Source organism: Semicossyphus pulcher, unplaced genomic scaffold (assembly GCF_022749685.1).
Source record: "Semicossyphus pulcher isolate SPU_LCO1_2020_fin unplaced genomic scaffold, fSemPul1.0.p SCAF_5, whole genome shotgun sequence".
Classification (NCBI taxonomy): Eukaryota; Metazoa; Chordata; class Actinopteri; order Labriformes; family Labridae; genus Semicossyphus; species Semicossyphus pulcher.
The window spans coordinates 1804006-1830949 of NW_027211726.1; the positions used below are offsets into that span (position 1 = coordinate 1804006).

General features: G+C 44.3%; 1 protein-coding gene across 1 annotated transcript in view; it reads left to right on the forward strand.

Moving 5' to 3' along the window:
* Positions 1 to 2526: 2526 nt before the first annotated feature.
* The window catches only part of LOC138609193 (tenascin-like), a 38251-nt gene continuing 13833 nt past the window's right edge, over positions 2527 to 26944 (forward strand). Inside the window, exons 1-6 of the mRNA XM_069681831.1 lie at positions 2527 to 2714; positions 4229 to 4286; positions 4376 to 4594; positions 11539 to 13278; positions 17785 to 17900; positions 26063 to 26216. Of these exons, the coding sequence (XP_069537932.1) occupies positions 2589 to 2714; positions 4229 to 4286; positions 4376 to 4594; positions 11539 to 13278; positions 17785 to 17900; positions 26063 to 26216 (2413 nt within the window). The 5' untranslated portion in view covers positions 2527 to 2588. The remainder of the gene's footprint in view (positions 2715 to 4228; positions 4287 to 4375; positions 4595 to 11538; positions 13279 to 17784; positions 17901 to 26062; positions 26217 to 26944) is intronic.

Below are 26944 nucleotides of genomic sequence, written 5' to 3' on the forward strand. Positions count from 1 at the left end.
AGATGTGGGAATTCATCCATTGATTCAGATTGTTTCTATTAGGAAGATGTAGATGTTTAATGTGGTTATTAGGGAGGAAAGTCAGCTCGCGCGCGTCTCCAGCAGCAGCCTGGATGACGTGATGCTGTGGATGTGGAGCTCGGAGCAGCTGGATTCTGCATTCAAACCTACAGCTGGAAGCAGGTTACACAGCAGATCTGTCCGCTTTAACCAGCTTTGGTTATAAATCTCTTCGGGGAGACACAGTGGTTAGATCGTTTAGGGTTTGACTCATACTTGTGGATTCTCTCAGCTTCTGTGTGTGTGCAGGAGGCAAATGTCAGGGGAGAACTATGTTATTCCAACTGTTGTAATTCATCAGTTTATTCTGTGTGGGTTTTCTTTTGACCTTCACAGTAAAACAAATTCAACTATATCCACACATACTGCATAAAATGAATCAAAGCCTTTTTTAAAACATGCCTGAAGAGTTCAGTTACAGTTAGTAGTAGCATGAGCAGCCATGCAGACTGCTTCAGGCTGCAGCAGTGAAACAGGCTGTAATGGCTGCATGTAATCCTTTCAGGTGAATTCACCAAATCGAATGCTTGTTGTTTCCACTGACAGACTCAGGTTGTTATTCTAAGTGTGTGACAACATGACAGAAAGGATCCCTACAGAGATAGACCTTTGTGTTACAGAGGAAGATGATTGTTTTAACCACACACAGACGTTACATCGCTCTCTGCAAACACACCAGACAAAACCAAATTTTACCTCGTAGAAAGCTGGAGTTTCCTGTTTACCACTTTGTTTGTTTGTTACACAAATTTTGTGTTTCATCAGAGCTAAACATTTAAAACGCCAAAGTCCCACAATAACACAAATAAACAAACAGAACGAGGCAGAGGTCGACCAGAAACTCCTGTGTTCTGGGAGGTAAATGACTCTTTTTGTCAATGGAGTCTGGTGTGTTTGCAGAGAGTGATGAAACGTCTGTTTATCTCTGTAGGGATCCTTTCTGTCATGTTGTCACACACTTAGAATAACAATCTGAGCCTGTCAGTGGAAACAACAAGAACTTTTAGTGGACGACCTTTGACCCATCAAGGATTATGATGCAGCCATTACAGCCCATTTAAAGGCTGCTGCCAGAAGAAATCAACCTCAACTACCCCAAAACATTTTGTACCTTTTTAATTAGTCATTTAAAGTAATAATCTTGAAGATTTTCATGAAAATAAATGTCTGTTAAATCTCCGAATGAGGTAACACAATGACTGAGCCTACGGCCCACTGATGAAAGCCTTTGCATCTGCAGTATATAGTATTATTATGGACTGGGTGTTTGAAATCACAAGCGGCGCCCAGTTAGTGACGCGTTTCCCATCAGCCAGCAGTGGTTGGTCTGCCAGAGAGGGTAGGCGGAGCTAAGCGGCTGCTTTTCCGCTCTCTGCAAGTGTTGCGAGCAAACAGTAATCTACTATGGCTGAACAAACAAAGAAAAGATGGATGACTACAGATACAACTTCAACAAGAAGTGAAAATCCAAAGAAGAAGAAACAAACTCGACGCTCAGATGAAGCAAACAGTCTGAAAAGGAAAGCGACCGTCAGCCAGGAAAATCAAGAGTTACAACCGGAGCCGACCGTGGACGTCACACACGCAGCACTGTCTGGATATCTGGGAAGTGTGCTCCTGTAATTACAGTTTATCAACATAAGGTGCCACCAAAGAGAACAACACTGAGATCTTCGAGATTATAACTTTAAACCCCAAATTCTGTTACAGAAACAGGACCAGATTTAGAAATACCTGAATCACCCTCATTGTGTCCTGTGTGTTTATGTAAAGCACTGTGTTACTCTGTTTTTGATGAGGGCCATGCATGTATACTTTGTTACTAATATTAGTTGCAATAACATGAAATGGGAACACAAATCAGAGACAGACAAACAGATGTTGACTGTAAAAAGTTGCTTCATCTAATTTACATTTAAAACAAACAAACTTCTATTGAGCTCAATTTTGGCCCTGTAGGGAAAATCCAAACCAATCAGAACCAGAGCGGCCTAACGTAGCCAAACCAATAAGACATGAAGATCAATTTCATTAAATTCATAACTCCTGGAAATGATCGAAAATTTAACCAATTACAGTCCAAACGTTCAGTTTCAGTCTGACTCATGTGCCACCAACACGTGAGGTGGCAGCCTCAGAGAACTGGCTGCAGGAGAGCTTCTTACTCTCTCAGAACAAGTTACTTTTTCCGCTGTGTTTTATTGGCCGACACGCTACACTGACAGGCCCGTAAACAGCTAATGGCCCCATTTCTGCTAATTGTGAGCGAGCTGGAGTCTGCTGAGCTCACTTAAAGACGGCTCTAAATGTGTGTTTCTGTCGTCGTTCCAGGGAGAAAATCCCCGACGGAGAGACAGGAGGAGAAACGACCTGACGGAGACCTGAAGTCTGATAATCTGATCAACAAGTTCAACAAACATCATCAGCACAGATTTCCTGAGCGAGCCGCAGGTCCAGCCTCTTTTTTATACCTTCCCTTCTTTTCCCAAACAACCTGAGGAGGATTTTCTCCCGGTCTGACCCCGGCGATGTCTCCCTCCCTCCTCCTCGTCCTCCTCTTGGCCTCGCCCGCCCTCCTGACCCCATTAACCTCCCAGGAGTTAGAGGTCAGAGGTCAAAGCACACCCAGGGACACCAAGCAGGACTCCATCAAGGTGAGTCATTGGGTGGGTGTTTGTGGGAGATCGACTGCTGGCTTATTTTTCATTTTTCCTCAGATCATAAAACATGTTGGTACTAAATAATTCTGACTGAAGAAACACAAACAAAACATTTCTCAGCCCTCCAGAAGTGATTTGAACTCCGTACAGTTTTGTGTTTTAGAGATATTCCCATTGTTATGAGCAGAGAGAAAGGCATTAAGTCTCATCTGTGAACAAACAGGATTACGGAAAGAACAAGCTGCTTCGTAGTGAACCCCCTCGGTGCGTTGTCAGAGAGTTAAAGCAGGGGTCCCCAACCTTTTTCACTGCACGGACCAGACAGTAGCAATAATATGTTTGACGGACTGGGGGGTAGTTTGGCAGCAAATCAATATCTTGAGGAAAGTTTTAGGTATTCTTCCTGATCTTTGGGAATCAGCTGCTCATTGACATGCATGCGCGTAAATCACGGTCACACACGCGGAAACACAGACAGATCGTGTCTGTATTTATTCAGTGAGCAGACTGCATCTAACTTTGTAATACGGGACGAGCCGACGAGAGGGACGGCGCGGGTCAGAGACCGATGATCCAAAGTGTGATCCTAGCAGTTTATCTGAATTTATCATGTGATCCAGCAGTGAGCAGTTTATAATCATGCAGCGCAGTGAGGACACCGATCTGTGTGTGTTTCTCAGGCTCTGCCCCTGGCTCAATAGGGTCGTGATCGGTCCCGTATATCTGTGAAAACACTTTATAAAGCATAAAATACGTCTTCACACGCTGTGAGATGAGCCGGAGGTGATCCACGCATAGTTTATCAGAGTTATCATGAGCGCGGGGAGGAGACAGACGTGAGGAGAGGAGCAGATATGACGCAGACCTGTGTGTGTTTTGATGCTCATACTGGAATCAATAACGTCACGATCCGTCCGTATTTCTGCGCACAGTTAAAGAATAAACTTGGTCTCCACAGCACGTCATATGCCCGTATGCTGTGTAGTTCATATATTTCACTGATAAGCACAGAGCTTTAGAGCGGCGTCAGGCTTAATGATCAAAGTTTCATGGGATGCGAAGCCAGGGTTGCCAGGTCCGCGGTTTTTCCATCTGAATCGGGCGACTTTTGAAGTGTCTTTAGAGGCGCGAGGCCCTGTGTGGTTGCACACTTGACAGAACCCACGCGACGGTTCTGACGCCGCGTATGTTTGTAATGACACCTATTGGGTTTCACGGCACAGTACCAAGCGACCAGCGGACCGGGGGTTTGGGCCCCTGGGTGAAAGGATTTAGTAAAGTCATAAAAGTTACATTTTTTCACCTGGAAGTTTCCCCTGAAATGGGCACAGCGGGAAGAGAGGAGCAGTTTTTATCAAGAACGTGATGAATTCACCTTTTAAACACGAGACACAATTGGCACCTTCTAAGCTGCATATACAGGAGACATGTTCTGCCTTGCAATGAGCACGTAAATCTTATAATGTGCAAACACAAAAGGTTGATGTCTGTCACTGTCGTTGTTGCAGGTGGTGATCTCAGAGGGCTGCAGTACTCAGGGGGATTCATCTGATGTCAGCCAGGGAGGTAAAACCTGCAGAGAAAAGACAGAGCTACAACATCTAAGGTTCATCTCCACATAGTTATAGTTGTAATTCAGTTTGTGCCTTTCTCAGGTAAAGAAATCGACCTGACCCCCGGCTCCCCTCTGGTCCTGACCCATAAGATCAAACTGGTTCCGTCGGGTTCTGGTTCGGGGTCCGGGTCTTGTGGATGTGAGGGGGACTTCGCTGCCCTGCGGGAGCGTCTGGAGAGGCTGGAGAGGGAGGTGTCAGCCCTCAGGGAGAAATGTGGAGGAGCTGAGGGAGGCTGCTGCACCTCCAAGGAGAGCAAAGGTAAACACAGCTGGTTGCTCTCTGACTTTAGATGTTCCACACTAAAGCAACAAAGATTTAACAGACTATAATAAATGACTTCATAATAATAATGACAATGAAGCTACAGAGGATTATCAGTTTATTCTGCAGCTCCGCTCATGATGATGCTGGAGCCTGTCCCAGCTGTCATTGGGCGAGAGGCGGGGTTACATCTGGACAGGTCGCCTGTCAGTCACAGGGCTGACACACAGAGACAGACAACCATTCACACCTACGGGCAATTTAGGGCGCTTTCACACCTAAAGTCCGTTAGTTTGATCAAAGACCAGATTGTTACAAAATCGCGTTTTGCCTAAAGTTTGGTTTGTGTTCACACGGCGGCTTTTACCAGCGGACATCGTTTTGATGCCTGAGGAAACTGCTCTCTGATTGGTCAGAATTTCCACGTTATGAACTCCCTGCAGTAAACAGAGAGAGAACACACTCCTCAATCACACTCAACTCGATCACGGACTTTAATGTTTGGAGTTTTTTTTACTTTTAACCGACACTGTTCCACAATTTGATCATTTCCACTCTCCGTCAGTTTTTCACTGATCAATTTGAGCACCTCCGTGTTCTTGTGCGTTTCGACAAACATTTGTGAAATTATTTGGTCTATTTCCTCGTCGCTCCCCCACGTCTGTCTTCTACTCATCTTGCTGCACGGCTGCGTGACTGTCTCTGCCAGTGTCAGAACCCGTTGTCCCTGTGTGTAAAGACTGTCCCTGTGTGTAAAGACTGTCCCTGTGTAAAGACTGTCCCTGTGAGTAAAGACGGTCCCTGTGTGTAAAGACTGTCCCTGTGTGTAAAGACTGTCCCTGTGTAAAGACTGTCCCTGTGAGTAAAGACGGTCCCTGTGAGTAAAGACTGTCCCTGTGAGTAAAGACTGTCCCTGTGTGTAAAGACTGTCCCTGTGAGTAAAGACGGTCCCTGTGAGTAAAGACTGTCCCTGTGTAAAGACTGTCCCTGTGAGTAAAGACGGTCCCTGTGAGTAAAGACTGTCCCTGTGAGTAAAGACGGTCCCTGTGAGTAAAGACTGTCCCTGTGAGTAAAGACGGTCCCTGTGAGTAAAGACGGTCCCTGTGTGTAAAGACTGTCCCTGTGAGTAAAGGTCGTCCCTGTGAGTAAAGACTGTCCCTGTGTGTAAAGACGGTCCCTGTGAGTAAAGGTCGTCCCTGTGAGTAAAGACTGTCCCTGTGAGTAAAGACGGTCCCTGTGAGTAAAGGTCGTCCCTGTGAGTAAAGACGGTCCCTCTGTGTAAAGACTGTCCCTGTGAGTAAAGACGGTCCCTGTGAGTAAAGACTGTCCCTGTGTGTAAAGACTGTCCCTGTGAGTAAAGACAGTCCCTGTGTGTAAAGACTGTCCCTCTGTGTAAAGACTGTCCCTGTGAGTAAAGACGGTCCCTGTGAGTAAAGGTCGTCCCTGTGAGTAAAGACGGTCCCTGTGTGTAAAGACTGTCCCTGTGAGTAAAGGTCGTCCCTGTGAGTAAAGACTGTCCCTCTGTGTAAAGACTGTCCCTGTGAGTAAAGACGGTCCCTGTGAGTAAAGACTGTCCCTGTGTGTAAAGACTGTCCCTGTGAGTAAAGACTGTCCCTGTGTGTAAAGACTGTCCCTGTGAGTAAAGACGGTCCCTGTGAGTAAAGGTCGTCCCTGTGAGTAAAGACGGTCCCTGTGAGTAAAGACGGTCCCTGTGAGTAAAGACTGTCCCTGTGAGTAAAGACGGTCCCTGTGAGTAAAGACGGTCCCTGTGAGTAAAGACGGTCCCTGTGTGTAAAGACTGTCCCTGTGAGTAAAGACTGTCCCTGTGAGTAAAGACGGTCCCTGTGAGTAAAGGTCGTCCCTGTGAGTAAAGACGGTCCCTGTGAGTAAAGACTGTCCCTGTGAGTAAAGACTGTCCCTGTGAGTAAAGCAGTCCCTGTGTGTAAAGACTGTCCCTGTGAGTAAAGACTGTCCCTGTGAGTAAAGACTGTCCCTGTGTGTAAAGACGGTCCCTGTGTGTAAAGACTGTCCCTGTGAGTAAAGACGGTCCCTGTGTGTAAAGACTGTCCCTGTGTGTAAAGACGGTCCCTGTGTGTAAAGACTGTCCCTGTGAGTAAAGACGGTCCCTGTGTGTAAAGACTGTCCCTGTGAGTAAAGACGGTCCCTGTGTGTAAAGACTGTCCCTGTGAGTAAAGACTGTCCCTGTGAGTAAAGACTGTCCCTGTGAGTAAAGACTGTCCCTGTGTGTAAAGACTGTCCCTGTGTGTAAAGACTGTCCCTGTGAGTAAAGACGGTCCCTGTGTGTAAAGACTGTCCCTGTGAGTAAAGACGGTCCCTGTGAGTAAAGACTGTCCCTGTGTGTAAAGACTGTCCCTGTGAGTAAAGACGGTCCCTGTGAGTAAAGACGGTCCCTGTGTGTAAAGACGGTCCCTGTGTGTAAAGACGGTCCCTGTGAGTAAAGACGGTCCCTGTGAGTAAAGACGGTCCCTGTGTGTAAAGACTGTCCCTGTGTGTAAAGACTGTCCCTGTGAGTAAAGACGGTCCCTGTGTGTAAAGACTGTCCCTGTGAGTAAAGACGGTCCCTGTGTGTAAAGACTGTCCCTGTGTGTAAAGACGGTCCCTGTGTGTAAAGACGGTCCCTGTGTGTAAAGACTGTCCCTGTGTGTAAAGACGGTCCCTGTGTGTAAAGACGGTCCCTGTCAGCCATGTGCTGTACCGTGACAACAAATACAAACACACGTCTCCTCATATGAACAGAGTTTATTTGGTATTACGAACATAACAAACAAGAAGAACACAGTCTACTGGGTGCTGCTATTAATGGTTTTACTCTATTTACTTTCTGCAGTGACACATCTGTGTTTGGTGTTGTTACTTTGCTGCTCGCCATGTGATTACAGCAACATGTGCTGCATAAACACCGGGTTGTTTGCAATGAAAAGTCCCCTCTCCGCCCTGCAGTTTGTCATTAGAGCTGAATTCATGTCGGTCAAAACCTGCAAACAAGACCTCTTAACGTGACAACACAAACACATTAACGGGAGTCACAGGGGGTCAGAGTGTGTTTTTAACATAAAGGTCGCTGGTTCAAATCCGTAAACTTTCTCTTGAGACTTCTGGGGAAACAGAAAAGTTAAAGTTAGTTTTATAAGCAGAAATCATCTTTACACTTACTTCACCGGTCCTGGTCCCCAAAGGATGTTTTCCCCTGACGATGATGATCACATGACTTTTGGCAGTTTAGCTTGAGTGAAAAATCTCAACTAATCTTGGATGAATTTGGCTCAGCGTTCGTGTTTCCCTCAGAGTTAATCAAACAACTTTGGTGATCCTGACCACCGCCCAGAAATTGTGCTAGACTCCGGTCTATGACCAAATACCTGCAAAGCTAATGATGTTCCCATAAGCCTTAGCTATACTGTGTGATTAGTGCTTATCAGGCCCCTCCTACTGTCTTGGAGACTGTGTGGCAACATCAGCAGGACTGATATCAGAAGACTGTCACCTGTGGGCCAATAACTGTAGGGCTTCCGTATTCTTATTGTTGTTTTTATTGTTATTGTCTTATTGTTACAACCTCTGAACCAGTAATAACCAGATGCTAACATGCAAAATGCTAAACTAAGACACCGAACGTCATAAAAATGTTCTGTTTAATACCAGCATGTACTGCATGTAGCATCATTGTTAGCATGTTAGCATTAAGTCAAAGAAGATGTTTAGGAATCATTTCAGGGAAACCTCTCAGGGTGCTAAACTCCAAAGGTCACATGATCACTGGAAACAAACAATAATCAAATTCCTCCCGATGTGATGATTTTCATAGTCGTTTAAAACAGGAAGAAAATTAAAGACATGAGTGCCATTTCTTTTTCTGTCCAGAGCTGATGCTTTGACTTGGCCGAGGCACAGTCCCTGCTGTCACACTGTGTCTGAACATGACTCACGAAGTGACTCAGCGAAGTTTGTTCCCTTTTATAATTATAAAACGGATCAGAACATGGCGGCTCTGGCTCTTTCTCTTCACATCTCATCATCCGTCTCTCTGCTGTGACTCTCATTGATAATCTGCCCAATCACGTGCACATGCCTTTGTCTCAGCCAATCACATGACTTCATATGGCTTCACCGCTCGGCCTGTAGCTGACTGACTCATCCTTCGCACACACGCCTACAAATGACAAATCTATCAAGTATGTTGATACTTTTAACAATTATATTTTTATGAAGAGCAGAGTTGAGTTTGTGTTCCCGCCATCCTCATTTTTCCTCAAAGTACACAAACACAAACCAGAAAGAGGCGAACTCATGACAAAAACAAGGATATCGACAACATCAAAGAGCGAACACAGATGAAAGACTGACAGGAAAAGAAGAGTAAACTCAACTGTCTCTCACTGTTTACTTAATAGTATTCAGTATAGAGAAATATCTGCAATGACTCCTTCGGATTGCTTTAATGAAACAGGCTGCAATGACTGCAACGTAAACTTCGTGGACAAATGCTCCTGATCAAAGTGCGTCCACTAAAAGTTCTTGTTGTTCCCACTGACAGGCTCAGATTGTTATTCTAATTGTGTGACAACATGACAGAAAGGATCCCTACAGAGATAGGCCTTTTTTTTTAACCACAAACAAACGTTACATCGCTCTCTGCAAAGCCACCAGACTCCATTGACAAAAACGGTACTTTTACATGGCAGAACATGGGAGTTGCTGGTCTACTGCTGCCGTTATTGTGTGACTTTGCTGTGTGCAATGATTTGTTCTGATCCAACACAACATTGAGTAACACAAAATAACACAAACAAACCAACAGATCAAAGCAGTGGTAGATCTGCGGCTCTCGTGTTTTGTGAGGTAAAATTGATGGTTTTGTCAATGGAGTTTGGTGGCTTTGAAGAGAGAGATGTTAACGGCTGTTTCTGCTTTAAAAAATCATCTTCCTCTGTAACAAAAAGGTCTATCTCTGTAGGGATCCTTTCTGTCATGTTGTCACACACTGAGAATAACAATCTGAGCCTGTCAGTGGAAACAACAAGAACTTTTAGTGGACGACCTTTGATCCGTCGAGGATTATGTTGCAGCCACCTGAAGCAATCTACTGGAACAATTCTAAAACTTTTCTACCTATTTGTCATTTAGACCACAAATTATGTTAAAAAAAATGTCTCAGGTTAAAGAATGCAGGAATAAACCTTTATTTGTAAATTGCAGTGAAGCCCAGTTCCTGTCAGTCAAATTATTCCTTTTTTATTTACGTCCATCGCTCACATCCTCTGTAAAAATGGAGCCGACCTCAGAAGTGATCACGTTATAAACTGGCAGAGCTCAAAGTATGAGCTAACTCTGCAGTGTGTGTGTGTGTGTGTGTGTGTGTGTGTGTGTGTGTGTGTGTGTGTGTGTGTGTGTGTGTGTTCAGCTCTCTGCCCAGTGTGATCTCAGTCTCGACCTCCTCCCTGCCCCGTGCAGCCCCCCTCCACCCTCCTCCCATAATTAGAGCATTTTACTTCAATTATAGAAGATTAGAGCTCCACCTCCCACCGTCCCACCCCCCAAATACCAAAGCAGGACAATGAAAGAAAAGTATTTTGTGTAAGGCGTGTATCAAACAAACTTTAGTGATCATACTGCAGCAAAATAAACCTACCATGGCAGCCCTGGTGGAGGTTCTGGTCGTCTAGAGCAAAGCAGAAAATTTCATGGCCACTAAATATGTGAGGATTGTTTTTGTTGAAGGCTTAACTTTCCTTGTCCTGACCACCAGCCTCAGGATAAACTTTACATTTTAACTATATAAGCTTTAAAAATAGACAGAATCAGAGTAAGGTTGCACTGAAAACAACAAAAACTCCTCCACATGGACCTTCTTGACTCTCTCACAAGGATTCAGACACTTTGTTTTTAGTTACTGTAGATGTAAGACCATCAAAGTCGTGGTCCCCTTATGTTCCTTTGTGTTTATAATTTCTGTTTGTTTCTTTCTAACCTAAAGGACTAGGCCACATGCAACACAAAGAAAAAGTCTGTTGAAGATTACCTTTGATCACTGCCATGATCTCTCTAATGCCAGGAAGTTAAACCATATCCATTTGGTCCATCTGGTACCGAACAGATGTGACAGAAGTTCAAAAAGAAAACAGACACTTTCCGCATGGAGCGTCTCAGAAAGGCCAAATGATGCAAAAGAACACTTAACACGGGACAAAGAGATCGTTTTCCAGAATGATCCAACTGTTTACAAGTTCATGGATCCTTCACATGTCAATAACGTTTGCAGAGATCTGATCCGTCACAGATGCTTAAAATGTTATTATCCACATATGATTTCTGCAACTTATTTCTTTAGAAGAGTACCACATTTTTATTTCACAAAGATCGCAGCTCTGTCCAATGACATCATCGGCTTTTCAGCAAACTGTAACTCTGACAACAGGCCCTTGTTTAAAAGTTTTTAGGGTATGAAACAGATATCTAAGCCAAAGTAAAGATTTTTTTTGTTACGTACAGGCTCAGCAATGCACTCGATATGTATAAAGATCAGATAAAAAGATCTTTAAAGGATAAAAGTTAAAGAATATTAACAGGTGAGTATCCAGATATTGGACTTTTAAGGGTTCAATCTTGTATGTTTACAGAGATATCTTAAATAGAATACTTTAAAGATGTGTAACCTTGCAGATAATATCTTTAAATCGTACAAATGTATCACAGAATTTTGATAGTACCTTTTTATTTGTGCATTTATTCCACTGTATCCTCAGTAATCACCATATTTCATTTAACACAGAGGTAAATATTGAAACTACATCATACGACACACATAAATTGGAGTTAAGAGCCCAAGAATGGCCAGTATAAATTATAAATCACAAAGTATTAAACATTTTCTTATTAAGATCTCATCCGTGTCTTCCACCTTCCCCCTCCCTGTGCTTCAGGTGCAGGTTGCCTCATCAAACCAGACGTTGGCCAGTGTCCCAACGAGTGCAGTGATCAGGGTCGCTGCGATGACGGCATGTGCGTCTGCTTCCCTGGTTTCAGTGGGCCGGACTGCAGCGCGTCCAACTGTCCCGGAAACTGCAACGACAAGGGACAGTGTGTGAACGGTCAGTGTGTGTGCGACCCTGGTTTTACAGGTCCCGACTGCTCGCAGGAAGGTTGCCCCGACAACTGTAACAACAGGGGGCGCTGTGTCAACGGACAGTGTGTGTGCGACAGCGGCTTCACCGGCCCCAGTTGCTCAGATGAATCCTGTCCTGGAAATTGCAAAAACAGGGGGCGCTGTGTTAATGGACAGTGCGTCTGTAATCGTGGATTCACCGGACGAGATTGCTCCAAAAAGGCCTGTCCGGATAACTGCAACAACCATGGTAGGTGTGTGAACGGTAAATGTGTATGCAACAGCGGCTTCACCGGTGCAGACTGCTCTGAGACTGCCTGTCCTGGAAACTGCAACAACAAGGGGCGCTGTATAGACGGAGAGTGCGTTTGCGATGAGGGATACGGCGGGCCGGATTGCTCGGAAATAATCTGCCCTAATGACTGCTATGACCGCGGACGGTGTGTTGATGGTAAATGTGTGTGTGACAGCGGCTTCACCGGCGAAGACTGCTCTGAGACCTCCTGCCCAGGAAACTGCAACAACAGGGGGCGCTGTGTTAATGGACAGTGTGTTTGCAATGATGGATTCACGGGTGAAGACTGCTCTGAGAACTCCTGCCCAGGAAACTGCAACAACAGGGGGCGCTGTGTTAATGGACAGTGTGTTTGCAATGATGGATTCACAGGTGAAGACTGCTCTGAGAACTCCTGCCCAGGAAACTGCAACAACAGGGGGCGCTGTGTTAATGGACAGTGTGTTTGCAATGATGGATTCACAGGTGAAGACTGCTCTGAGAACTCCTGCCCAGGAAACTGCAACAACAGGGGGCGCTGTGTTAATGGACAGTGTGTTTGTGATGATGGATTCACAGGTGAAGACTGCTCTGAGAACTCCTGCCCAGGAAACTGCAACAACAGGGGGCGCTGTGTTAATGGACAGTGTGTTTGTGATGATGGATTCACAGGTGAAGACTGCTCTGAGAACTCCTGCCCAGGAAACTGCAACAACAGGGGGCGCTGTGTTAATGGACAGTGTGTTTGTAACGATGGATTCACAGGTGAAGACTGCTCTGAGAAATCCTGCCCAGGAAACTGCAACAACAGGGGGCGCTGTGTTAATGGACAGTGTGTTTGTGATGATGGATTCACCGGAGAAGACTGCTCTGACATCTCCTGCCCAGGAAACTGCAACAACAGGGGGCGCTGTGTTAATGGACAGTGTGTTTGCGATGATGGATTCACCGGTGAAGACTGCTCTGAGAAATCCTGCCCAGGAAACTGCAACAACAGGGGGCGCTGTGTTAATGGACAGTGTGTTTGTAACGATGGATTCAGAGGTGAAGACTGCTCTGAGAAAGCTTGTCCAAACAACTGCAGCAAACGCGGGAAATGCGTGAATGGGAAGTGTGTTTGTGACGTGGGCTTTGCAGGGCCGGACTGCGCCGCCAAAGGTTGTCCAAATAACTGCAACAACAAAGGAAGGTGCGTCAAAGGGAGGTGTGTCTGCCGCCGTGGGTTCACCGGACCAGACTGCAGCCAGTGTGAGGAGGGGATGACCGGACCCAACTGTGATACAGGTGAGTCAAACCCAACAAATTACAGAATCTCTCAAAGACTTCAGGTGATGGATCGAGACTCAGATTGCATTTTAATCCCAGGTGTAAAAGGGGTAAAATATCAATTATTGTTAGATTTCACAAACAATGAAAATACTTAAGCAAGATCAAACTTCCTTTCTATCAAGATTTTACTCTTTATATAATTAATAGAAATAAGAAAAAAGTATAACAATACAAAGAGCAATTCATTAGCTCTTGTGGAGCTAAATATCTAGTCAAAAGTTTGTAACACAATGTTGATCATGCATTATCATCTTTGAGTTTGACTTGTGGTGTGCCACAAGGTTATAGTCTGGTCCCACTTTGTTTTCTTGTACGTGCGTACTGCTGGGCAGGTTTTAAGTTTTGAAAGTATATACAGTATTTATTAAAACACAGACAATCAAACAAAAGAATAATGCTATTTAGTACCATAACAGCTTGATACTAAAATATGCTAATTTTCAGCTGTTTTTTGTGAGCAGCCAAAATTTGTTATACAATGCTGTTGCTTATGATTCATCCTCATCTGTGAGGTAGTTGTATGGTGTACCACAAGGCTCTATTCTTGTTCCCCTCTGTTGAATAGTATATGCTTTAGCTTGCACAGATCAGTAGTCTTCTACACAGATGATATCCAATTATACATCACATTTATGCCCCAAAATGTCCAAAAAGTACATAAATCAATCTAAAAGAAAGTTTTGAAAATGTCAAACAATTAAATTACCCTCTACGAACTTTTACAGTCATTTGACTTTTAACCACCTTGCAGCATGTTTGTGCAAAACAGCTTTTTCTAAAAGTCTCTGTGAAACTTGTCAGGATTTATTTAAATTAACTCCACGTGAAATTCGGGCTTCAGTTCAAGAGTCTTGTGATGACTGATGAGAGCGCTGTGTGGTCGGATATCCACCGACATCTCAAAGCTCCTACGTCCCTGTGTCACTACAGGTCCTCCGTTGAGGTTGAAGCTGATCCAGGTCTGAAAGTTAAGGTGGTTTTGACCTCGAAGCTTTATGTTTTAAACTTTAAAAGAAATGTCTTATAGACGTAGATCTCAAGTCAGAAATCCTTAAAGACCTATAATTTTAGTTGTCCTTTACTTTTTAATGCAATCCCTCAGGGGCACCTGTTGTAGAGTGGTGTTCTAATACTTTATGTAACTGCTGCTTACTTATTTTCTTACTTGCGCCGGCTGTAGGATCATAGTTAGCATCTTTTTGCACCAGCAAAACTTTAAAAAGCTTGTAAATCACATTTCCTGTAAAGTGGCTGTGAGTTAATAACTCTCTCCTCTGTCACTTTTGTTTCTCCCTTGTGGTTCAGTGGTTTTTAACATCAGGAAGAACACTTTACATGTTTGACTTTGCTCATCCCAGATGTTTTACTGAAGGGTCATATATTTCCACATAATGAGTCTTACACTTGAGAGCAGACAGTTTGTCATTTCTGGGAGGATGCAGGTGTTAAATGTTTACAGACATAAAGAATATTTTCCTATGAAACTAAACTGTCGATCGAGTCATGTCCAGTGCATTTCCCTCTTAATTATCTCATCACTTCTCTCCTGACTGACACGTATTTCTCATTATTGAGGACATTTTTATTCACTCTTATAATCTAATGCATCACTACTTCCCTCTTCACACTTCTCAACACTTCTTGCTGTTTTTGTTGTTGCCAGGCAACGTTAGCGTACTAGCTCTTCCGTTTGGAGCTGCTTCAAGCTGCAGTAAATCCAGTGAGGGAACTGTTTCATTAGCAGAGCAGCAGGATGCAGATCTGCGGCCCGTAAAACGCCCTCAGACTGCTGCGAACAGCCTGAGGCTGAAGCAGAACAGACACATGTGGGAGTTATGAGTGTTTTCCCAAATCTAGCTGACCTCTGATTGGAGTGAAGGAAGGGAAGTCCCACAATCTGAGGCTGCACATGAGAGGGAGGGAGAGGGAGATAAGTCCAAAATACATCCCCAAGTTTCTGTGCACATTTTGACCCTCTAACTTTTCTTTTTTTAATCACTTTAACCTTTATTTTGAATAATATTGCATCACACATTTATTGGTTAGCTTCCCAACAGAGTGATCCATCTTTTCAGCTCCTGAAACCCTTCAACATTTCATCTAGCGCCACCATCAGGTCAAACTTTTAGTCCATCCAACACTTTGATTCAAGACCGCAAAAATTGAAAACCAATGACAGCTTTACTTTAGGGCTGATCAGATGAGATGATGAACTAGTTAGCATGTTAGCATCATGACAGTAACATCTAGCCTAACAGAGCTGCTGGCACTACTTTGACTTTGTCTTGTTTTAGTCGTCCAATGCCATCAGGTGGCTAAAACTCCTTCATCATTATGTCCTCAGTGTCCCCAGAAAGACAACAGAACGAAAGACACAAGTAATACAAATCTTTGTTTTGGTCGGGTGCTGCTGGAGGAGAGAGCAGCACTGCTGGTTTATTCATGTTTCACCATCATGAGAACTTTTCTATAAAAGAAGTTGTTTTCTTTCACCTTCTTCTTCAGAATAAACATAAAATCATTTTTATGTTTCTGAACACATGTGTGAGCACATTTGGTAGCCAGACACACGCCTCGCTGAGCTTCTCTCTGCGCATGTTGGAGTTTGATAATTGGTTATGGAAACTCTACGTCAGACTCTCGGTGACCCACTGAGCGGGGGAGTTTTCAGCACAAATTTTATGAGGAAACCCGCGCACTAAAACAAATCTGTGAATTATTATTAAGTACGCCTTCTCTGTGTGCAGCTACACATGAGCTGTGTGACTCTGCCAGGCCGACGGCTTCGTGTTGGCAGCTTCATCAAGTGACACATGTTTCAGTGTGTTTTCATGAGCGGCAGTTTGTGCAGAAGACAGAAATATGTGAAATATAGACAGAAGATAAGAGAAAATCCTGCTGTCATTGGGCGAGAGGCGGGGATTCACCTGGACAGGTCACCTGTCAATCACAGGGCTGACACACAGAGACAGACAGCCTTTCACGTTCACACGTACGGGCAATTTAGAGTCACCACTGAAGCTAACGAGCATGTGTTTGGACTGTGGGAGGAAGCCGGAGTACCCGGAGGGAACCCACGCATGCACGGGCAGAACATGCAGACTGCACACAGAAAGGCCCACTACGTCTGAACCGGGACTCGAACCAGGAACCTTCTAGCTGTGAGGCAACAGCGCTGAAGCCCATGACAGAAAATCCTCTTATAAAATTGTTAAACAACTTCCTTCTAGAACAGAAAACAACTTTAAAGATCTGTACTAAATCTGTTAAAAATGACTGAAATAAAGACCTGGATGCTCCTGCAGAAGGCAGGCGGCTTGCAGGAAGAATAACTCTTTCAGCTTCTGGTTTTGTCTTTAGAAGCTCCTGAAAAATATCTTTTCAACTCGTTTTCTTCTTTTCTTCTAACAGAGATCTCATAGGCCTTTCCTTAATCTGAACCCAGGCCTGCGTGGCTCCTGAATCGTGACCGTTAATGACAATAACATCCCGACCGTCTGACCCGTATCATTTTACGTTGCTTGAATCAGACCGAACAGTTAGTTTTATTATTGTGGCCCCAAAGGTTACTGTTTGATCGAGGCTGATGTCAAACCCTGATACATACATCACAGTATTTTAGTGATGTACGTCTCTATCTTAGAACCAACGGAAGCTCTCTGGCTCATGTGTTCCACTGCATCAATCACAGGAGGAAGAGAAGAGACACGAGGGACAAAACCTTTCAAATGACAAACTCAAACTTTTTCTGGTGCTGGGGGTACATTTTTCTTTTCTTGCTGTTTTTCTTGTTACTGATCTTTGAAATGTTCATCCTTTTTTACCAGCCAATGAGAGAGCTCGGAGAGAGTTGCTGTAACAAAAGGAAAGGAGGAACTATTAGTCGCTTGTATTGTTTTATGTCTGGCGTATTCAGAAAGTGAATATGAGACAAAGTCTGATTGAAACAGGAAGTGGTTGCTGTTTTAGGGGCGGGGATTAAAAATATAAGAAAGGCAGAAAGTGTTGTAACTTTTAGGGCAGTTTAAAGCACGCTGGGGTGATATGACATCATGTTTTCTTGCACATTGGGCCACCAAGGAGGGCACTTTATCATGTTTGATCTACCATACGGGCGTCCAAGAGCAGATTTAATTTGGTAAACACAAACAAAAGGCTGACGTAGTCCACGTGTGGAAGGTAGGAAATCAAAAGTCCAAAAATAAGGTGACAAGGTCCCAAAAACATCCACACAGGGAGCAAGGGCTCATGGTTTGACGGAGAACAAACTGACACAGGAGCAAGGGACGACATAGAATAAATACGCTCACAGGGTCATCAGGGACAGGTGAGACGATAAGGGCAGAGCAGGCAATCACACAGGCGGGAAAAGACAAAGACAGGAAGTACAGCTATATTCAGACGAGAGGAAAGGGACAACAGGAAAAGATAACTGAACACTCTCTCTGTCTCTCTCTTCAGCCATGTCCGGCGTCTCTCAGCTGAGCGCTCGTGATGTCACAGAGACGTCCGTCACTCTGATCTGGACTCCGCCTCCCGTCCAGTACGAGACCTACTACATCACCTTCACCAGCCAGGTAAGCACGTGTCATTTCTGTCGTTACTGTGACTCTACAAACAAAGTGAGGAAGCAGTTTGGTGGAATCAGGAGGGTAAAGTGATCCACAGCAAAGGGAGGGAATTTCATCACTATGAACACTCTGGAGTTCTTTTGTTTTTGTAGCTCGTGTTTAAAGTGTCAAAATGAGCCTGTGGAAGCCAAAAGCCAGAGTCTGAACTGTGGAGGATCCGGATTAGAAGCTCACGCCCACCCAAGCACACGCAAATAGAGAGCAAAAGCATATTTAACTGTTTGACAACACATGAGCAGCATTTAGAAATAATCACATTATAAAAGAGAAACATTGGTCACACAACACAACAGAAAACAGCAAAAGTCCCGAGAAGTCTCAGGGGCAGATGAGTGATTCTGGAAACATCCGGACAAACATGGAACATTTAATTAGCTGCTTTTGTTTGTGGCTAAAGGAAAAAAACAAATTAAATTATGCTCGGTGTGTTTTTAGAAAGAGAAACAGAAAGTAAGTTGTTTTCTGTTAGCTTACACTTCATGTCTGAATCATGCTTCAGAATGTTTAAACACAAACACATGAAAACTTTTTTTTTTTAATCATTTCCGTTGTTTTCTGTGAGACCTGCAGCTTTTATCTTTTGCAAACTGGTGGACATGTTTGCCTCAATCTTGCTCTTGTTTTGTCTCTTTGCATGTTTTTTTTTCTTAAGCCTGGTCCACACAAAAATCGCCCACACATGACGGCAGATAACGACAGACTGGAAAGTTTTGTTCCTGTAGTGTGTGCAGAGCAACGATACGACCCAAACAGCACACACACACTCACACATTCACTCACTAACAACCAGAGTCCGACTCTCACAGCTGCAAATCTCACTAAACCTCTGCCGGTCAAACGAGACTTTAGAGGAATCAAACATGGCGGACGACGGGCAGGAAGAACTGGTGATGATCGTTTTGGGAATTTTTACTGAAAATTCAGGAAGAAAAAAGAAGAAACTGTGGATGAAGTGGTGGAGACGGCGTGAACACGGGCTGGACATGTTTATGCTGCACGTTTGCTTTGGTCGCCATGGCTGCGGTTGCTGTGCTTCCTGCTTCACAATCATTCGGTTCCACGTGACGATCCACAGAGAGCGTGCTCGGCTGTCCTCGGGGTTCCCCCCACACAACAGGGTATCAGATCGTAATTATTGAAAGTGCTACATACTTGTAATCGGTGCGACCACGACGTTCTTCTGAGCAGATCGAGGGAAATCACTCGAACAGCATCTGGAGAGATCATCTTTAGAAGCATCAACACATCAGGGCTTTGCTCATTTTTTATAATTCATTTGAATTATACTTCAGTACTTACACACAAGACTATAAACAAAACCTTCATTAAAACCTTATTTTAGCTGACCAAAGAAGGCAACAAACAAAAACAATAAGGAAGGAAAAGTGAAAGCAAAACCAACTACTGTTTTGGCATAAAAGGTGGAAAACGAGCCTGGAAAGGATGTGACGGCACGTTCACACGTTCACACGCACACACATCTGAAATTAGCTTCATAATTTAGATTTATGCTCCTGCTCAACGTCTGTAGTTAAAGTAGATAAACACACATACCTGCAGGAGTGATTCAGGCAGCAGATGTGTTTGTTGACAGTCATGGCCCTGCATCAAATCCGAGTCCTCCCTGTCCCGGCGTTCAGGACTCTGAGAGCCGCTCGGGGGTCAAATCTTCATCCGTCAGCTCATGTCGAGAGGACTCAGAGGAATGTTGGACGGTCCGACTGAAATCTGCGCCTGAAATTTACACAAGATCCTCAGAGAGCTTTGGAAGACACGACGATGAGGTCTGCAGATTGTGTGTCACCTCAAACAACCTCTACAGTACAGAGGAGGAAAAACCAAACAACCTGATCTGTTGGCTTCACAAAATAAGAGCGGAGATGTTCCTCTGAAGCCCTTTCAAATTAAAGCAGGGAAGGTTAGTTTGCATGAAGAGGAGAAACAGTATGAAACAGGCCCTGAGGATGTTCTCACAGAATGAATCACGTTAGGTGTAATAAACTCTGTGTAATAGTTTGGATAAGCGTGTTGTTTGGAGTGGCAGCTCTCTGTGCAGATTGTGTCTTTCCCATGACAGCGAGGTTAAACATGTCTGCGTAATTTCCCACAAAAAACCCAAAACAACCATCTCAACAAGGATTCAGGAACTCCTGCAGCTCAGGAATAACTTCACCACAGATGCATCTTCAAAATGCCATGAGGGTTTTCCTTAAAGAGTAGGCATACAATACATTTCAATTAAAATGTTTTGTAGGTTTAAACTAAGAACAAAAGTTTGTCTCTCCAAATCTTCTTACTACATTTAAGTTTGACCTGGAAATAATCACCTGTTTCCTTTATGGCATTGTGTTCTCACATGCCAACTACTAAAGTTGTGTTTGCTCGTGTTTTCCCGTCAGTTGGATGAACTCGTGTTAAACCCACGAGGAGGACAGTAACACTTCATCTCCTCCTTTTGAATATGTGTTGCATTTCCTGGATCCGGTTCTCACACTTGTTTCCATCCCTCACAGGAGCCGCTGAACAGTCAGAGCGGGTGTGTCGGTAGTGACAGCGTTAGCAACACAAACAGATTAAAACCATCGCTCGCAAACACGAGCTGAACATAGCAACAAGGAGGGATTAACAGCTCACAGTTTGTGACTAACAAGGCTGACCCCCGATCTAATGTTCACTTCTGTTTGGTGGATTTAAATAACACAAAAACAGCCCCGAGCTTTCGCTTGTCACGCTGCTGATTCTCCCTCACATCAGTTGGCAGAGTCAGCTCAGCAGTGTTTAAATTTGAGTCATATCAAACACACATCCAAGCAACCTCTCAGAGATCACCTCGACAAACGGCTCGTTCGAAACAGAAAACACATTTTTTGTAGGAAACGTAATGCTGACCAGATTCTTTTTCTTAGTCATGTGTTCGCTGACAACATGCTGCAGTTGTTTTTACACGAATGAAACATTTTTTGATCTTAAGTTTTTTCTTTACTGACAGCATGAAACCATACGTAACAAAAGACTAAACACAGAGCTGAATGCTGCGTGGAACAAAGGAAGTGATGCTTCTTTTAGTCCGCATCTGGGTCACCCCGTACCTCCGTCCTGAAGATAACAGTTCATATTCAGACCACAGGGGGCGCAGGTGGTCCGCTATAATCTTGTGTGTTGAACTAAAGGTGTACTGGTCTGGTCATGTTAGCAAGACTACACATTGGTTCCCCATTTATCTTACCACCTAGTTTGACCTCCCTGTCCAGTTTGTTCTTGTTTTGTACAGACAGCGCCCCCCCCCGCCCCCCAACACTGTTGAGCTTGTGTTAGTATTCCATGTCAGGTTGTTATCATTAGAGTGCCCAGGTACGTTCTTCTTATGTACAATTGGTGCGACTGGAATCTCTTCTAAAACCAATCCTCATTTCTTTGTGTTTGAAATCAATAAGTTATCCAAACACCGATTCTAAAAGTGGTTTATCTGAGCTCTGTGATTCACCTCAGAGCGACCGTGCTTTGTGCACAGGTGCACAGTTAGCTGGAACAACAATGGACCTTACCGAAACACATCTTTGTTTTTTTAAAGATTATTTTTTATTTTATTAATTACTCCCCCACATTACCTGTCTCTTTTACATAAAGGGCAGAGACTTGGGGCACCAAATGATGGGCAGCCCGAGAGTCGAACTTGTGATCGGTGCGTTCAGGACTGTAGCCTCTGTACATGCCTGCTCTACCAACTTAAACCAAGGGGTCCAGCCATAACCATTCAAAACAGCCCTCGACCGTATCGAATCCACCCGACTCTACAGTTGGTACTGGCGTTCTGGTCGGTAGCATTCTTCTGGTAATTCCAAACCCTGATTCGTCCATCAAAATGCTCCATAGAAAAGAACATGTTTCCACTGCTGCAGAGTCGCGTACCAGCCGGGTTTACACCCCCACTTGGTTAGTTGGTGAGTTTGAAAGTTGTAACACCTCCTGGCTGAGCTTTTGTCCCTCCTAGGAAATTCCACTTCACAACTCTAGCACTTCCAGTCGACCAGGGCAGATCAAGTGGAGCAGACGCTTCATGAAGCGAAAGGGGAAAAGGTGGCATCCTGTGACGGTGCCACGCTTGCAGTCAACCCATTCTAAATGTTATTTATTACATAACTTCCACCACTGACCACTGCTCCACCTAATGACCGTCCATTCTCAAACATGTGTGATCAATCTGCAGCGGGACGCATTAAAAAACCTGGAAAATTACTAATTGCGACAGTATTTATGAGAGTGGTTTTGAGGAGAGAGAGCGGGCCGGCGAACAAAGAAAACACTCCTAACCTCAGTTTCTAAATCAGTCCGAATCATCTCAGAAATGTCCCTGAGATGAAAAGGAACGGATGCTCACACAGGCTGGACAGTTTAACATGGAGGAATCACCTCACCGCACATGTCCCGGCTTCCTCTCAGACATGTTTTCCCACAGACCCAAACAGTTACAGCCGTCGTCTCGTACTGTAACCTTTGACAAAAACAGACCAGAAGATCTCCCTGCGGTGACATCATCGAGGGATTAAGACTCAGTAATGACTCTGAGAGGTTTGGACCAGAGTAACAACACCAGGAAGTATCCACTACCGCCAACAACTGGAGAGAGTTCAGAGACCGAGGGACGGCTAAAGATTCATGCAGAGGGAATAAGACAGTTCCTGATGAGAGGAAGTCATGAAAGACTCTTTTTTAACTTTATGAACCCACAGAGAGGAGGAAATATCCTGACTGCAGTCCCATGGGAAAGAAGTAACAAGACGGAGAAGGAGACTGCACCTGGAGATTGCTTTAGCTAGCAGCTACAAAACAGGCTGTCATGGCTGCAACATAATCCTGTTTGGAGTCTGGTGTGTGTGCAGAGAGCGATGTAACGTCTGTGTGTGGTTAAAACAATCATCTTCCTCTGTAACAAAAAGGTCTATCTCTGTAGGGATCCTTTCTGTCATGTTGTCACACACTTAGAATAACAATCTGAGCCTGTCAGTGGAAACAACAAGAACTTTTAGTGGACGTTCTTTGATCCATCAAGGATTATGTTGCAGCCGTTACAGCCTGTTTCACTGCTGCAGGCAGAATAAAGCTACTTGAGCAATTCCAAAACATTTTGTACCCCCAAGTAAAAAGGAGAAAGTGTGTCATGTTCAGGTCAGAACACATGTTTGAACCAACGCCTTACTCTGTCATTTTCTGTTTAGTTTGGCTGACCTGAAGCAGCAGTCACATCTATGTTCCAAATTTCAGACTCTGGATCGTCTTCTGTCTCCAGAGATTTAAACCAGTCGCAGGTGGACATGTCTCACAGTGAGGTCCAACTGTCTTTAAACTGATGTCTTCCTCATGTTTCTCTCACAACGGTCAACTGTCGTCTTGGACAGCTCCAAAATCACACATCATCTGAGTTCGAGAAGGACGAAACAGACGATAAAAGAAGAGTAGAACAGAATACGTTTAAGAAGAAAACAGAAGAGCGGTGAATGAACAGAGTGCTCAGAGCTGGAGAGGAAAAGATGCAGATGTGGGATGCTTGTTGCTACAGAAACATGTAAACACTGTCAAAAACATGGCAACTGCCAGATGGATGACATCAGCGCCGGCTCACAGCTGTGACACAGAGAGAGAGACACAGAAAGAGAAGGAAAGAGATGTTTACCAGACGGACAGACAAACAACAACAAGAACAGATTGTCAGCAGGGAGAGAAGAAGAAGAAGACGAGTCCCAGAGGACCAAAGAGAAGAAGAGAACATCTGGCTCATGGAAATAATGTCCAAGTAGTTTAATGAGGCACGTTTACATCCGACTGATATTTATTGTTTCCAGGCGACATCATCAATCTTCCTCCTAGAATAGATGTTACATTTCCCCCACACATCAGTGCCGTATCTCAGGGCTGCAAGTCATTATTATTTCATTGCCTATTCTGTGAATAATCAATTAAACATTTCCTATAAATGTGCAGAACTTTTCCCTCACAGATCTTTAAATTACCTGTTTGTTCGAATAACAGCCCAAAGATATTCAGTTTACAATCATATAAAACAGAAACAAGCAGCAAAATCAGCCCGCTGGAACCCCCAAGCAGTCAAACATGGCCGCCCGGTCAGCTGTGTCTGGATGTTTTTTATGTGCCATCGAAATGCTGTGTCGTATATAAAGCGTGAGAAAAGTCCGTGTTGGAAGGAGGTCTCCAATAAACATCTCACTTGGGAGACGGGGGTTGGTTTCCAGCTCAAGAAGTTAACTTACAAACAACAGAAATCTTCTGGTGTTACTCTGGCCAGGCTTTTATTATGCTCAATGCACCAATTGGTAATAAAGCCACAGATGGGGAGTTGAGTTTAGTTCATGTACTGGTACTGGTGAACTTAAAGGAGCAGTTGGACCCTGGAACAAGCCACCATCAGTCACAGCTGGTGTTCTCTGTAATCAATAGAAGCAATAATATTTGAAATTGGCGCCATAGCTGTGGAGAAAGTTGTACAAACAGCTCGTGGTTTACATTCCTACAACACCCAGCATGCATTGTGCCCCTCCCTCTGAAAGGAACGGCCCAGCGAGAGACGCTGGAGTGAAATACTAACGTTTCGCTGCAGGCGATGGCTCAGAGCGGCACAGAATCCGAAATACGACGTGAATATACCGGTGGAGTGAAGTAAAGTTTATCGAGCTCCCTGGCCTCCGCCAGATGACGTCGTCTGGCGGAGGTTTTCCAGGGCCCATTGGAGAAGCGGGTAGCGTCCTCCAAAGGCCTTTCTTCTACCATAATGGCATTAGCTCCCCATGATAGCATGATAGGACTGAGGTTGAAAATTGGCGAACTGGCCCTTACAGATCAGAGTACTTCTTCCACCACTGATGTAGTGTTATCTGGTTGTTATGTGTTCATTCGGCGGTCCTGCTTCCACATGTGATGACACTTTCTCAATAAATGCAACCAAACAGAGAATAAGACGTTGATGAAAACCGTCTTATTTTCCATCATTAACACTCAGAGTCGCTCAGAAAGAACCAAACCTCCTGGTCCCTGAACGCCCCGCGGGCACGACACAGCCTCGACTTGTTTTAAAGCGAATCGTGAATTTATTGGAGCCTCAGTTTTTAATGATGTCACCCTCATTCTTATGGAAATGGATGAAAGCCTCATGTCACGCTGACACTGCAGCCATCATTGTAACCAGCGTGGCGAACAGCTGTGGACCATTTACTTTACAACACGGTGTCCTTTCATCACACAGTCAAAAACAGAGTCTCTTCCAGTTGAGTAATTGCTGAGTAAGCCTCAGATTTAAATTCATGAGAAGCTTCAGGCTGTCGGTTTGATAATAAGAACTCTGTGCTGCATGAAATGATCCTGACTGTAATTATTGGAAATGACACCCAGGCCCTATTTTTTACCCTTTTTGGGGTCCGAATGACGACAAGGATGTTTCAGCCAGCAGCTGTGAAACAGGCTGTAATGGCTGCAACATAATCCTTGACTCATCAAAGTCCATCCACTAAGAGTTCTTGTTTTTGCGGCTGATCGTTATTCTAAGTGTCTGTCAACATTACAGAAAGGATCCCTACAGAGATAGACCTGTTAGTTTAAAGACACTCGTTAAAGTCGCACAAACGCTGCTGAGGTCTTTGGATCCTTTTTGAAGGGAAACTTACGTTATACATCTTTGATTGAGACCATATCCCAGACTGAGCATCTGTCTTCGCCCACACACACGTCGATGCCCCGCAGACAGCTTAATGTTTCCACGGCTCCTCACGACGATGATTACATTGTTTTTATTATTATTCTTACTGAGAATGTCTTTGTTCTCTCACATGGCTGATCTTAAAGTCAGCATACAATCAGTTCAACAAACAGTTTAGAGAAAGTCTAATGGGGTTCATTATTTCTGGTCAATGTTTTGGCGTAAACAGGAAGAAAGCCTCCCTCAGCTGCTCATTGTGCAGGAACTCGATTTAAACTGGATCATTTTAAAGCTTCAGATGACGAACTCTCCAGAAACCCTGAGAGGAGATCAAATCACACATTTCACATCTTCCAACAGGAAATTGTGAATCTTATTATTTCTTACCCTGTGGCTCAAACAGAAGGAGAGTGACCAGCAGATCAGCGTGCAGGTGGAGGGCAGCCTGACCACCTTCACCCAGACGGGGCTGGCAGCCGGTCAGGAGTACACCGTCACCATCACAGGAGAGATCGACGGCAGGAGGGGGGCCGAGAGCTCCGCTGAATTCATGACCCGTGAGCTGCTTCTATTTATGTCTTCTTTTGTAAATACAACAGACAGATTTGATTCTCATCTCAGGTCATTGGACAACAGAAGAAACCTGGATGAAAGGTTTAGAATAGGATTAAAATAGTAGTCCCCCTATTGGCCAGCCCCCTGCTGGACATTAGGAAGAAGGCAGGTATTTCTGCTTTGCTTTTACCTATGAAACCAAGAGGTCACCACCCAAAGCATTACCATCGAGGCAGTGGTCATACGCAGGAGAAAATGCAGCCAGGAAGTAAAAAGGTTAAATCGTTTACATGGTGCATTTTTTTCTTTTCAAATTACCGTCTGCAACCGATTGAAGTTTGAAGTTTGGGCCTTGGAGCATTGCTATTCTGTTTATGCTGATGTGGAATATTAGGCTCCATGTAAACGCTACTGACATAGATAAATAACCATTGACAGCAATGCTTTATAATTTAACATCTCCCTGTTAAAAAGCAGTCTTAAGTGTACCTGTGAGAAAGCGGTGCTTCTGACCGAGTGGCCCAAAACTGCCAAACTGGCAGAGAGAGTTCAAACATTTCCCTCCGGCTGCCCTTCCTGGGAAAGATTTCCTCTGTGGCAGCTGCAGGAGTGAAACTGTGTGCAAAGTAAAGAAGAGGAAATGTCATGAGCCAAGGTAAACTTACGGCTGACTGGATGTTTGTGTATCCACTTTCCATCTACTCTCATTATGTTCTTGGGATGTCTGTCA